This window comes from Leptopilina heterotoma, unplaced genomic scaffold (genome assembly GCF_015476425.1).
Source record: "Leptopilina heterotoma isolate Lh14 unplaced genomic scaffold, ASM1547642v1 Lhet_182, whole genome shotgun sequence".
Classification (NCBI taxonomy): Eukaryota; Metazoa; Arthropoda; class Insecta; order Hymenoptera; family Figitidae; genus Leptopilina; species Leptopilina heterotoma.
In genome coordinates this window covers 1,300,190-1,316,024 of record NW_025110899.1, presented here as the reverse complement: position 1 = coordinate 1,316,024, position 15,835 = coordinate 1,300,190, and the positions used below count along the sequence as shown (strand labels likewise).

At 30.9% G+C, this 15,835-nt stretch overlaps 1 protein-coding gene across 2 annotated transcripts in view; it reads right to left on the bottom strand.

The window, feature by feature from the left end:
* Positions 1-15,835, bottom strand: part of LOC122500175 (forkhead box protein O-like) — a 155,309-nt gene that overhangs the window by 122,881 nt on the left and 16,593 nt on the right. Inside the window, exon 1 of one of the 2 annotated variants that reach the window (XM_043608963.1) lies at positions 4,265-4,333. The exons of the other annotated variant lie outside the window; for it this stretch is intronic. Coding sequence (XP_043464898.1) covers positions 4,265-4,318 — 54 coding nt within the window. The 5' untranslated portion in view covers positions 4,319-4,333. Of the gene's footprint in view, positions 1-4,264; positions 4,334-15,835 lie in introns of those variants that run through there. 2 annotated transcript variants of the gene reach the window in all.

Below are 15,835 nucleotides of genomic sequence, written 5' to 3'. Positions count from 1 at the left end.
ACAATTTGTATGCCTGCTCTCAAAGTGACGTGTAGAAAAAATATTCCTCTACTGCAGAGACCTCATTCAGAAAAGGTTTAAAAGAATTTCAATTTTCCAAAGTAAATTAATTCACTAAAATATTGTCTCATTTAGTGAATTAATTTACTGATGATTGGTACCAATTCGCAAAAAAATGATGGGTTTGGATTTTTAAACGATTTTAAAATGATTCTTCTCAAAGTACTAATCACACAAATGAAAAGTATCGAAGAAAATTAAATTAGTTCGATGTATGAGTTTGCGAAGAGACACCTATGTTTGCTTCAAACCGATCTATCACATTATTGTATACCACTTCTAGTAAAGATAATAATGCATCATCAATCTAATTCAATTCAGTTATAACCCATGACAAAGCCCATTAGGTCAAATATTCCTCTTATAACTACAAAAACTTTAATGTTTTTTAATGGTTTTTTAATGGTTGCTTCTAGGAAGGTTCTAGGAAATGCCAAAATTAAAATAATCTATGAAAGAAAGGAAGATTGAAAGTGTAAATTTAAGTGTCCTTGGCGAATTTTTTGGTTGGTAAATTGGTGTAGGTCGTGCCTGGGTAACTGCCTGCGACGTTATCCGTCTGCATCCGTTTGTGTTTTAGCGAGAGCACGTTCTTTTATTTGACAGTGCGGAGTTGAAATAAATCATAGGGCACATTAGTATATACTTATTCATGTAATCAACAAAACAAGACTTTTTAAAGCGTAACATTCTGCATATTTTCAACAGTGCGCATCAAGATAAGAGGCAAAAAAAGTAGCATATGTAGCATATGCATTATACATGCACAATTGAGTGATCTTTTCGCATCAAATGTGATCATTCTGGAAGGAAACAATTGTGTCTGTCTTTGATTAAGTCCTATCTCCGCATAATTATCTGTAATACGAAACTCAAGGTTCTTCAATTAATTCTATTTAATATTAAAATGAAACATCACTTTATTTTTGGACCGCTCTTCATTAAAATAATAATAGTCTACTGCAATTCTTATGTTTTTATAATTAGGAAAATTTTATTTTTGACGAAAATTTCTTCATCTAAAATTAATAGTCTTTTAATTGTTCCATTCATATTTAGACAAACTGATAAATCTATAACGAAAATTAAATAATCAAGCCATGTAAAATTAAATAGAATTTCAAATGTCTAAAAATAACTATTTTTATCTTAAGATTGCACCAATTTTGGTAAATTTAGAACTGTGATCGTTATTTATTTTTTTGCTAAAACTTGCAAATTATGATTATAAAGAAATTATAAAGCTTGGTAGGTTCAAAAAGATTGAAATGACGCAAATTATCTATTCCAGTGGGAATTACATTATTTTTTTCAAATAACATCTCTTTACTCTATATGAGAGTGAATCGGAGGATCGATCTTTAATTTGAGAGAAGACTCGCATTCACTTCTTTGAAATGTGAGAAGGATGCGTTTATAAGTTTAAAAAAAGGACGAGAAAAATAAAAGAGATGATCCGATGAATGACATCTTTTGAAAGTCATGGCCGACTAGGTCGCTAAACAAGTTACGTGGTGTGCATATTATCTGCCTATACTGTGCATTCTACAGTTTAACATGACGTACAGTCGGATAAATCTGGAATTTACTGTTTAAAAATAAATGACGCCTAAAACTGTCTGCCTCGTAAAAATTTTATTTTTACCGAACCAAGTTATATTGCAAATGCAAATAAATAATCCCATTCAATATCTACTCGATTGTTTATGTTGAATTAAATGAAATCTACGAAAAGAACATGGAAATTCTAGACAATTTTCAGAAAAATTCAGAGAAGGTCAAGTAAGCTGTTCCACTTTGTAGTTGTGAGAGGTCAGTAAGTGTGCAAAATTCGGCGATGACTGTTCACTTCGCAAGGTCAAAATAATTTACCACTTTTACTAGGGATAAAAAATTCTATGACGAATACAACTTTTGCTTAAACCCGTATTCATTTTTATCCATTTCAAAGATTTATGAAACAATTGTACTTTTTGATTTTTATTTACGAAATTCATGAATATTTGGAATTTAAGAATTTTTATATTTGTTTCTTTACACAACTTTTATGGATATTAAGATTTTTGGATAAAATTTTGCTAAAATCTACTACATGGAAAGTGAATTGTAATTATTAGGATGAGAAAAATCCAGACACTTTGTGGTAGTTTCGCATCTGATGACAAGCTATCGTGAGTTATTGTGGAGGAGAGGACATTTTATTTCGCGCAATCAACTTCGCACTTTGGCCTATTCTTCTTGCACTGAGTCAACACGACTATATCAGTGTCTACATGTAGAAGAAAAGTTTATAGAATGCGGCCATTAGAAGCTGATAGGAAGTCAAAGTTAATATTAATAATTTGCGTAGGACAAGACTTGTAACAAAACAAGTCAAGTTGCACAAACGAACATTGTCTCTTCATGAAATTCTCTTAATTCTCTATCAGTATTATGACCTTTAAGTCTTTAGATAATTAAAAAAAAGATAATTAATTATAAATCAAACTGTTTGAGAAAGCCTTCTGCTTCTACACCGAGAAAGTCTGGAAGTGCTTCCAAATATTGTGGGAATAATTCCCAAATAACTTTCCTCTAAATAATAAACAAAATTTCAATTACTACGATCTAAATAAACTGACGAAATAAAGATAAATTATCACATTTTTTTTAATATATAATAAATGTGAAACGTATATGTGTACAATTTTCCCAGAAACCCCCAACACATATTCTTCATAATAGATAAAGGTTAAGTGTCACTTGGTAGGAAAAAATCATAAATATTTCCTAGTGTTTGTTATTTTGTATCTTTTGCGCATTAATTGAACTGCATTAATAAAAATATTTCGCTCAACTCGAAAAACGAAACTGTTTTTTTTTTTTTTTAAATTAGTATCCAGCATTATTTTTAGACATTAAAATCAATTATAGGAGTGTGTGTACCTCATTCATTAGAAATATAATTTCTGCACAAGCCATTTGAATCTCGAAATCGAAACATCAACAAAGAGGAGAACCACTGAAGCGATTAGTTTGATTGCCGAGTCAGTGACGTCATTTGATTCTCTGTTACTTCGCTCTGAATATCATTGCACTTGCGACCGTCTGAATATATACATGCATAATCACGACATAAAAGAACAGTCAGATTTGATAGAGAATTATTTTCATCGTCTGTTGAACGTTGGGGTTAATTTTAATAATAAATATCGCGCATCGCATTCCAATGAGAATTTTATCGGTAATTTATAAATATAATTGGAAAATTTAAATTCAATATAATGATTGAACAAAAAAGGGAGTTAGAACAAAAAAATATAGATCCGAGTTAATTTAAGATTAACAATATTTTTAACGCAATGGACCTAGAGAACAGATCGCAGGAGTATGTGTAAATTTACATCTCACACAATCTTAAAAGACCAAACTATTAATACGCGACGAGATCATATATATTTAGACGATCTCTCGACGTTGTCGAGCATGTTTCGACGACCTTCTTCAAAAACTATATATCCACTCGTCGTAGTCATTCAAAGATTTTTCCTTTTTTCCCACCAATCAATGAAAAAACAACATTTTGGCTTTAAAATAAAACTCTGGCTGCAGATGATTGCTCACTGAGCCACTTTATGAGAATATGTAAATATTTTACAAGTAAAAACCCCATTGCCGGCTTCAACCTCGAGGGTGAAAGTGATAAACACATATACAAGGCGCAGAAGAAGCCTTTTGTAATTTTAGTTTAAAATTAATAGTTTCGTTCGCAGTTTCCAAAACAGACATGCCGAAACCCTAATTTTCCTCAAAAACATGCCTACCGGTATATTAAAGTTCTAAAATGCAAATGGACCGAATTCTTCAGCTTAATCTACAACAGTAAACAACCTTCTAAATAAATAATACGAAAAGCAAATTAATCTAATAATTAAAATATCCAAAAGGTACACTGACATAAAAATCATCCTAGGAAGAATTGTTTTCAAACTATTCCTTTTTAGTAAGAACGATTTCGCAGAAAAAAGGCATATAGACTTCATTTCATTACGCGCGTTGTGACGAGAGCCTGGAAGCTAGGATAAAAGAAGGACAGATTCTTACAAGCCATTTCTTTAGGTAGCTCGACCACGGGCGTAATCTTTCTTCATTTGCCATTAGAGTCTCGCCGACGACGTCGACTACACTGCACGAATTCAATTAAACCTACGACTTATATACATACCAGAGTGGGACACTGCAGAAAACGACGTGAAAGAATCAAGGACTTTTTCTCCATTTTTCACTCCCGGGTAAAGCTGAGGTAAACCTTCCTTCCCACAATAAATTATTTTCTCAAACTCACCTGAAACAGAAAAAAATACCATTGATTAGAAATTGCAGTGAAATTTTATCAGTTGAAATGTTAAAAAGATGGTTTTTCAATTGGATTAGATTTTATAATAATAATAATAATAATAATAATAATAATAATAATAATAATAATAATACAATTGAAAAACCATTCGAATTGGAATTGTCTATTTGAAACGATGCTGATAAATAAAAAGTTTGCCAGTTGATGAAAGTGATTTTCAATTTTTCAATTCAGTACAATAGAAAAGGAAAACGGCTTTTGCGATCATCCCTTCTCTTTATAGTAGCCCCACGCGAATTGATACTTACGGGAATGTAATCGCACGGTAATTTTCTCACGATCCTTCTTATCCCCTGTAAGGAAGGCGCACTTGGATCGTTCCCAGTTGGCCAGAAAACATACCTCTCTCTTTGCTTTTGCCAATGAACGCACTTACACAACGACTCAATACGCCTGCTTGCCTGCCTGCTGCAAGTCATCTGTTAAGACGCATTACAAGCCTCCGCAAAAAATGACTCTCAGTTAATAACGAAAACTAAGCGTATACAATTCAAACAAACCAACAATGTTAAACTAATTACATTAAACATAATATCTTATTTCTAAATTCTCCTATTGGCGCAAAATATGTCATAAAATGAAACAGTAATGTTTTAAATTTATTGGGATACGACAGTACTTTTCTCTCAATTCGTGTGCATAATGAGCCAGACACTGTCAGAAAAAGTCGTTATACAGCTTCTAAGAGTATGTATATAGCTGGATTTAAAGTGTGCGTGTCCAAGTGCTATAACTCGAGAGAGGAACACAGCTCGTTCTTCTCGTGCGGGTAATTTCCAAATCACAAGAGAGACGCGCCATGCAAACCTGTAGACTATACAGGTTTTCGCGAGCAGGTGTTCTCGCTGAAAGCCTCAATGGATTCTGCGCCAAACAATGAGCATACAGCATCTTGCACATTGCTAAATTTTTCACACGTGACCACTTACTAACTCACTATTCACGGGTTTAATTGCGATTTCACAAAATTCACCATCAACGCGGAAAGAAGCCTCACCAACAGCTAACGATTTTCTCTAAAATAGCCAAAAGTCTTTACTTTGAAGAGCTAAAATAAAATCTCTTTCATTTCAAAAATGTTGACAACAGCCTCATAAGCTTAGTTTCGTGCAGAATATTGCATAACTTAAAGAGTAATGCAGTTCTAATTGGGTTCCCAATTGACGAAATTGATGTGACAAATGCAATAGACTACATAATGAGTAAATTCAAGAACAGTAAAAAGATACAGTATTGGGTATCGTTTTTGATTTCCAAGAAAGAATCCGTTTACGTACTTGGCTTTTTAAGTGCGCAAATAGAAATGTGTGCCATGTGGATTGGAATCTGTATATACACGAGACTCGTATATTATATCGAGCTGCGGCTGCAAGCCGAAACGCAACAAGTTGCCCATTTACCCCAAGTGCCTCCTCGTGTTACCCCTATATTATCTACCTCTACCTATGTAAACGTGAACCATGCTCCTCTACCTACATAATATGCACGTTTGTTTCAAGCTCCTCCCACCACTTTCAACATGCGCATTTAACACTACTGCACGCTTGACAATTCGTGTTGCAGTTCAAAACTTAATTCTCCTTCTAGTCCACAGTCTTGTCAACAAACTCTTCATTACTTTACACCTAATAGAAAGTTACTCCTTCTATATTAGTTGCAATAAACATTTCCCCAATGATAATTTATAACTTTACGCATATCCCTAAATAAACTCTAAATGTTGTATTTCACTGGAATGGTTTCTGCGAAAAAAATATAAGAACAAACCTTTGTACTCTTGTGGTTACATGAAGTGTCTGCAAAAATATTCTAAACCCACAAAACCACATAGTAAAATATTGCGTGAATAAAATTAAGCAATAGTTTAATGTTCCTTGCAGAATTTTCGGAGTAGACGCTTTCCTTATAGTAGGTGATTCCTTAAATCTTAATTACTATGATTCGTAGTAATGATGTTAATGGTTAAAAGTTAATGATTAAAGGTTAATGGTTAATGTTTTTATTGTTAAGATATTAAATGTTTGTCCATAGACGCCAAATATTTACACCGCGATCTAATTTCACAAAAAAAATAATTACACGCCTGACTCATTAGGTGTTATCTGGCATACTGCGCATACCAAAGGGTACAACGACTTTTTTCTTGTGTAGCAATGTTTGCTATGGGAGGACTATTGTGTGAGAGGACGATGGTACGATGAACGTTATCGTCAAAGTTACGTCTCAAAGCACATCTCAAGATGTTTGGTCGTGCTTTTTGCTTCTAAGAATCAAAGTGACGAGAGTTTATTCATCAGGAATGTTACGTTCGCGCAGACCAACAAACATAAACATCGTTTATATTACGCATATACGCACGCCCTATATAGCTATCGAAACCACTTGCTAGTATAGTAAATAGCTTCATGTGTGTGTGTGTGTGTGTGTTATTCTCGCCACACATAAACTGCACTTTCATTCATTCATAACACTCTAATTGATTCTTGAAGATTTACTCAAAACTTTCAAAATACGGAGCATTATTCAACATTTAACAGTAATAATTAAAGTATTAATAAAAACAGTAATAAGTAAGTAATTTTTTCTAAAAAAATTGAACTTTGAATTCTTCTTTGTTATAGAAGAAAAACGTGCGCGATCCGCTTTTGAGCGGAACCTTTTAGTATATATGTAGTATGTAAAGGACCGACATAAGGATGAATCCAAGGTCTTCGTTCTCTATATGTTTCAAACTGTCGAAGAGTCTAATCATTATTCTAATCTAAACTAACCACTCTGCCCTTACCAAACCCACGCCACGTGATATTTGAAGAAAATTGTCGACCTTGCCTAAACGGAATGCTGTATAAATTGTATGTATTCATGTTAGAGTTTGAAGAACTATACTTCTTACGGGAGTGCCACACATTTATTGCGTAACTTTTCTTCTATACACATATCGGCATTCATTAAAAAAATTTTATCGACCATATTCAAGGGCTCTGTGGAAGATCTTTCTTCTCTTTATTTACAAAGCAACCTTAAGTCGAACTTTGTTTCACCGTAGACGGTAATAATTCACTTGAACAATGCAATTTCATCACGTTCATTTAAATGTCGACCATCTGATTAAATGTCACAGAAAACAGAAACTTACAGAAGAATATTTCAATTGTCCATTCTGCTCAGAGGTTATAATTTACAAACCGATTTGTTTATGTTATTAAAGTAAAAAAAAAAAGGTTTTTTTCAATACACATTCAGTTTATAACTACATTCATGTATATAGGGGAGAATAAAATAGGTCGGGCTGGCTGACTTATTTCACTTATAAATTATTCCAAGTATTGAACATATGATGAATACTTACAAACATAAAATAACTTATTGGAAAACAGTTGAAGGCTTGAAGGTCTACTAGAAATTTTTTATTTGACAGATTCTGACAATCAATATATGAAAAGTATTATTCTGTTAAGTGCTTAGTCATTGTTAAATTTTCTCTTAATGTCTTTCCAAATTGAAGGGCAATTGACACATTGACATATGTTTCAAAGTTCCAAAAAAAATTTTTTTTTATTACGCAAACTATACAGATAATAGAATTGTTTAATGTTTATAATGTTTATGTAGAAAAAATTTGGAAATTTATGGAAAAACGTAAAAATTCCTATTGTACGATAACTTAATATTTTAACTCAAGAATTATCGAGAGAGACTTCGCAGGGGTTATCACGGAAGGCTTCAAGGGGGTTATCATGAGCAACATGGAGATAGTGACTTTCGAGATTCAGTTAAAGCGTCATATTTGTGCTGCTCATTTACTTTTTCCCTCTAGTATATTGCAATAAACATTTCACAGAAGCAAAATATATCACATTATTAAATCGCATTACATACTCATCCATAAATAACATGTGTTTGTTTATATTATTTAGAAACTTCAACTTTACACAATATTTCAATACATTATTTATCTAAAATACTGTAATAAAAATCTCAATCTACAAAAAAGAATAATCTTCATCTACAAAAAAGAATAATCCTAATCTATAAAAAAGAATAATCTTGCAATAAATATAAAATAATTAAATTTTGATTCTACTGCAACAGAAAGAAACGAAAAGCATTTTTATAATGATTGTAAAAAGAAGAAAACTAGTCGATCAATATTTTCACAAGTGTGAAGAAAAAATTGTCCCAAGAACTAAAATTTTTAACAACTTAATACTTTTTAAAGCATGAGGGACAATTGAGAAACGTGTTGCAAATTCACTGCAGCACCTTTGCGCCCCACGATATCGTCTGGCGATAGCTTAGAGTATGGTGGTGAGGATTAACTGTGAACCAGTATGTGAAGGCCAAACACATAATCTTTGACATGTACATGCACAGAATTTGCGTAAAATAAAATCTTGAGCCTATTATAGAAGAAAAATCCTTATTTAAAAATTCTTTAAAAAATTTGTTTTTAAATCTACTCCACTGAATCCTCAAAAGTTATACTGCACGTCTTTTTTTTGCATGTCAATACTTTTTCAGAAAGAAACATTTTCCCATCGACGCATTACTATTAAGTAATGCGTCGATGGGAAAAAATTCCTTGAAAATACTTCTTACAGGAAATACAAATTCAATTAGAAAAATAATAAAATTAAAAGTACCATTTTTTCAATATTAATCATTTAATTATCAATTGTATAATTTTTTTAAAAGAAGAAATAGAAGAAAAATTAATATGAAAAGAAGCGGTTACGTATAATATATACATATGACATTAAAAAGACATTAATGTAGAAAAAAAAGTTATTATTTAAAAGTATTTATAATGTCAGTTTAGTAGGGTGAGTCTTTGAACACGAGCTTGATTTAATCCGTTCATTAAAACGGCGTTAAAGTCATTGAAAAACTCAAAGGTCGAGGTCGTCTCTTGTTTAATATCTTGCGTAAACCGATTTCCTTCTCACGAGAATGAGGATCGCAAATATTGTAAGAATAAGAATGTAAAACATTTCGCACCTTCCTTCGAGAATCTTGGAAAAAATAACATTTTTATAAAAAGAAGAAATTATCACGAAACTTTACGCTTTTTTGAAAAGTATAATGAGGGCAAAAAGTATTTACCGTTTTAAAATACCCAATTATTTTCTATTAGAGAATTACTAATTATTATTATTAACTATAATAAATAATCTTCGTATTTCATTCATTCATTCTTTCTGTCCCTCACATATTCTGAAGTTATTTTTTGTGAATGCTTTTGTTTTAAATTCAAAGTTTTTTAAAAATAAAGGAAAAAAATGTTTTTCAATTCTATTTGTCTATTACAAATTTTAACTGAAAATGAATTTGAAATTTTTTTAATTTTTAGAAAATAAAGGAAAAAATTTTACTCAAAAAAATGTGCTGTTACATTTATTTACAAATTTCATTAATTGTAAAATTATTCGAAAACATCTATAACTTCTTTTTTAAATAGATATTTAATTATTATTATTTTTTCAAACTCGGAGAGAGAACATATATATATTAAATTTTGTAAAAGTATTTTACAAATCGGGAAAAAGTGCAACAAAGCGAAATTTTGATATAAAGAATATTATAAACTTTAAAAAAACTGCGATGTGAAATTTAATAAAGTTATATTAGAATTTAATTAATATATTCTGAATATTTGATATAGTTATACTAAATTTCACATAAGTGCGACTCGATTGCTCCGAGTCGAAGACTCCGAGTTTTCATGTTTTATAATAATTAAAGATGATCGATTTATGAAAATAATTAAATGTTATTGTGTACAATATTATGTATTAAAATTTCTTTTAAATAATTGAATTCTTTTCGGAAAATTTTATTAAAATAGTACCTAGATATTGAAAATAATTGAAATGAGAAAAATTTTTGAAAATAATTGAATTTCTGCAATTATTTTTAATTCTGAAAAAGTGAGTCAAGATTTTCATTCATTAAAACACAAGTTCTGCGTGATGATGTTTGAAATTATCAACAAAGTGGCTAAAAAGTTAATAAAATGTTCTTCCGACCTCTTTTGCAGAGAAAATTACGAAATATATTAAGGATAAGAAATTTGGCAGTGCAAGTTGCCTTGAAGATGCATGTGTAGGCTTTTTTTGAAATTTCCCGAAGATTGTACCGTCATGTGCCCTTGGTGGGAATCACTTGGCCAAATGGAATAAATTTCAGTATTTCGGATAAGCCGTTCAATTTCGAGTGTCCGCAAAACATAGATGTAAGAAGGGTACTGCAAAAAGTCCCCATACGTCACATGTGTTGCAAGAAAACAAAGCCATTGCCGTGACATATGGGACGATATTTTGAGTCAGAGACATGTCTCATTGAAATAAGAAATACTAACACTTGCAGCTACTGAAGATATTGTATTTTAATAATTGAATTTACTATCTATCTATAGTAGTTGGATCCAATCGTTTTCAATCGTAAACAAATATATGACTTTTTTGAAAAGAAAATGTCATTACGTTTTATATAAATTTTTTATTTACATATTCTTTGTTTAGAGAGCGAATAATCTGCAAGACAAGTTGCAAGTCGATAGCATCATCTACAGAAAAGATTCTTATCACAAAAAGGTCGTTATTATTAATCCAGAGTAAATCCTAACTGGAGCAAGTATCGGATGATAAAGCGATTTTGATTGGCGATTCGATTCATTTATAGAAAAAGAGAGTTATCAACAGATTTATTTAATCATTTCGCAATGTCCAATCACGTGAACACACAAGTAGGTTATTACTGAAAAATAATCATATTTTCCAATAAAGTAGATATGCGATTAATATTAATTTCTCATTATAAAACTTTTCGTTTTTATTTAATTTTTCCCAAACACGAAAAGTGTGCACGCAAACATGAGTGTCAGAAAAAAAATCAAAGTCTATTAATGCCTAAACGCAATTAATTTGCTATGCAAAAGAAATCTCTGCATGGCATTTTAATGTCCTTTATGGAATGACACGCAGCTGGTTTTACTGCAGTTGGTTCATATATAAGTTTCGACAGGAAGAGAAAGTTTAATTTGCAAGTTAAAATACGCAAATAGCTAAATTTCCGAATGATTAATTTCCAAATAGTAAGCAAAACATGTGTGCAAAAAAAGGAGAAAAAATTCATGTGCAATAAAAAAGGGAGAAGATGTAAAATTCTTGAATATCATGCGCAGTAAAGGGCAAGCATTTTATTTATATATAGTTTTCATGTACCTTTACAAAATGTAAACTAATTTTTTTGCAACAACTCTCACTGCGCGAAAAATTTTATTCCCGAAGCATAATTATTATGTAAATACTATTTATTACAAGTAAAAACGATTTTTTTTAAATCTTATTCTACAATTAACCACAAATTATTCCATAAGGTATTAAAATGAATTTGTAACGAGCAAATATATCAGTGAATGAAAACAAGCGCAGTGAATGTCACCATTTTTTACTTTCATTGCGCACTTGTAAGTAATTTTAATCACTCAAAGTATACCGCTCATCATGCTCCACGTGCATTAACAACACTTTCAGACTACTACGTTGTATTAAATACGCTGTATTAATTAAAACACGTTTCCTCCGACTCGATTTCCGGGAAGCACACAATTTTATAATTTCGAAAATATAAAACTTAAAATGACTCATTATTCAAAGATATTGGTTTCAAAGTTCCTGTACCTATATTTTGATAATTATTGCTCCCATCTTTAAATATTCAGTTTTGATTATAAATACATTCCTTTTTTTCGATAAATTATATCTTAAAACTTTTCGTTTATTTTGATTATTATTAATTAATTTTTTTTCAATTACACTGAAAGAAATAATTTCGGTATGTTAGGAATTAGGTTACGTTTAAGGATTTCTGTCAAGTTTTGAAAAACCAAATGTTGATTTTACCTCAATAGTTAGGTTAAATGAGGAACACTAAACTTAACCTATAATTTGTAATAAGGTTTCCGTAATTCAAATATCTGTATGTTAGAATCACACGCACCCCTTTTGTGAGCGATAACGAAACTAATGTGAAATCTGGTTAAGAGGTTAGTGCGCTTTAGAAATTTCCGTCTAGTTCTAATGGTATGGTTGAAATACCCTAACTGTTGGGCTGTTTTTATTCCAGCAATGCTATATGGGTAATATAACCTAAATTATGCCTGTACCTTCCATTTTTTTCTTTCAGTGTAGAACGAAATAGTTGAAAGTTTTTCAAAGGATATCAAATGGAGACAAAAAATGTATGAAAAATGTTGCCATGCACCACTTTTGATACATTTTTTGTCTCCATTTGATATGCTTAGAAAAATTGTAAAATGTTTATACAGACAAAAATAAAGGGCTGATATTACGAACTAAAAATTTAAAAAATATTCATTCACTAAAAACTACTACAACTTTTATATTCGAAATTCGCGTAATGTATAGATAAAAAATGTATATTCGTTCTTCTTGAAAAGACATAAATTGTTAACTTATTAAAATGAAATCCTCATTTGTATAATAGAGTTATGATTATAAGAATGCAATATTCACGATTTGCCACTGCGCACTTATTACGCAAGTAATCTCATCGTCATCGATAAACATACGAGTATTTCTGAAACAAGATAAATGCGCTTTTGCCAATAGATATTATTCTATATCTTGCAATTCATTTTAATGAAACTTATACATCAAATTCTAACGCATGAAACAATTTATTCATCATCCACAGTGCACGAATATGAATTTCATTCATTATAATAGTTGCGCGAATACAAGAAAAGAGGCATTAACTGTGTATACAAAATTATTACGCAAGACGCGATTTGTCGATAATGTGCAATTATGTATTCAAGATTAGTTCAGTGAAAAAAAAATTCAGTCATATTTGGTCCAAAAGTTATTGACTTAAAATATGACACGTTTTTTCGGACTGTAATATGTATACAGAGTATTAAAATCATTAAAACCAGTCGAAAATAAATTTACACATAATGATTGATTATTTATGATTTGGAATTTATAATATTGTAATGTTCCATTGAAATTAACATAACGTAATAATTTTTTTAATAAGGATGTGAGACTCTTTAAATTTATAACCCAAATATTAAATATTTTATCAGAAAACTCTTCGCAGTGTAAAAAGGAGCTTAGTTTGATTATTTTCGCTATTTTGGTGCACAACCGCCTCATTTCCGCTCTAAACGATTCGTATGTACCAATCGACTCTTTTTACCGTCCGAGTACGTTTATTGCCAATTAAACATTTGACGGCGGGGGTCCTTGAACCGCGACAGAAGGCGCTATACTGACGTGAAGAACAGCTTGTTCGAACCATCGTATAATGTATATTTTAACACCGCAAATTGACATCAACATTTGCCCATTAGATTATTTATTATTCGAGACATTTTTAACTTCTCTAATTTTCAAAAATACACTCCCGTCTTCTGTATTTCACCTACTCGCATCTTTTGAATTTCTCTTTACGAGTGATATAAAAAGCTAATGACGTCAAGAGTTTTACCAACTTTCAAAATGCGCAGTATACTATGAAATCAAAAACTAATTTAGAAAAAATTTTCCCGCTCAGAGCCTTGGGTCAAAAAAATTTATTTAACAAGAAAAAAAAAAAAAAAAAATTAGTACAAAATAATCACAAAATTCTAACCAATTCTAACTAAGAATTTAATAACAAGTTTTGGATGGACAAATTTTTCAATACGCTTTCAAGATATCACATTGTATCTCTTAAAATTGTAAAAACTTTTCCGGTTTGAAAGAACAATTTTTCATCCTCGAAAAAAATCGAGTGTCATGGCCTTAAGACTGCGACTGTGTAATGATTATGCAAGACTAGTCACACGCGCACTTTCGATCCAAGAAATAGAAATAGAAGTGCGAAGATCTTTGTGTGAGAATAGAAAAAGAGAGGGGAATAATGTTAAAAAGAGAAGAACGAAGTCGCCACAACGGCGCAGAGTTCCCATGAGTAGATCTAAGTTTAGAGAGCAATATATGCTCACCGTCTTTGTATACGACACTTGTTGGATAACGAGAAAAAGAGAGAGAGAGAGAGAGAGAGAGAGAGAGAGAGAGAGAGAGAGAGAGAAACGTATTTTACAATGGAAATTTAAAAAGAAAAAACTCAAGTTTTACACTTCCTGTGATATATTCAAAATGCATCGGGTTAAATTTACATAGTTTCAAACATAATTAACTTTTTCATTTTTTTTTTTTTTTGCTTTTTGAAAATATTTACAAACCAGAACTCTAAATTTCATTAATTCGAATTCTAGTACCTAGAATTTTATAGATTTTCTATATTGGGTCAAGTGTAAAAGTTTTTAAACTTTAAAGCGGTAAGTGATGTCACTAAGGTCGAGATTCCTATAGCAAAAGTATTCGAAAATAAACCTAAGCGACAATGTCACTTACGCATGTTCTTCCGTTGTAGGACAGTAAAAGCATCTGAAAATAAAACATAAAAAGAAATGACGTTTCGCTCGTAAGACTTAGGAGCGGGAGAAGAGGACGAAATTGGAGTACGAAAAAGTAAAAATAGAGAGGGGAGTGTATAGACATAAGGTCAGTAGATATACATCGGACACGGGCATTCACAACTCTCTGTTCAGACACGCACCCACGTGCTAGCGATAAGCGACATTAACGGGTTAAATTCGAATGTTTCGCATAAGTTACTGACCGGCAAAGTAGCATTGACCCTGTGTCTGTCCTGATTCTGTCTGCTAACTTCTAGACGCAAAATCACAAATTAGAATATTCACTTTTTCAGACTATTAGTCTGCCGTCCCACTCTCTAAATTTTGTAGCAACAACATTTACTAATTTCAATTAGTGACTGACGTTTTGCTTTTGAATTATAAGCATCACAGTAATCCTCAAAAAAGGTGAAAAGGGGAATTTTTTTCTTCAAAAAGGGGACAAAAAATATACCAAACTACAAATTAAAATGTGTTAAAAATTATATTAACAATGTATTACTACTCAAATTTCTTACTGTTTTAGATTATTTGATAGAAAATAACATTTATTTACGAATTTCTTTAATTGTACCTAAAATTGTACCTACTATTTTAAAATTCAATTAATTTTGAAAGATTTAAGTAAAATTATTCATTAAATAATTTCCAAGTAATAATTTTACGATAGTTCTTTCCCTATTTTCTTCAAAAAAAAATGTTGAAAATATGCTTATTTTTTCAAAAAAAGTAAATATTTAAAAATATATTATAGAGCAAGGCAATATAACAAAAAAATTTGGATCATGTCTATAAATGGTATAAAAATAGATAAATATTTTAATTGACAATTTCTTTCTCAAAAATTGATATTTTTGTTTTTCTAGAAAAAACTATTAATAATAGTA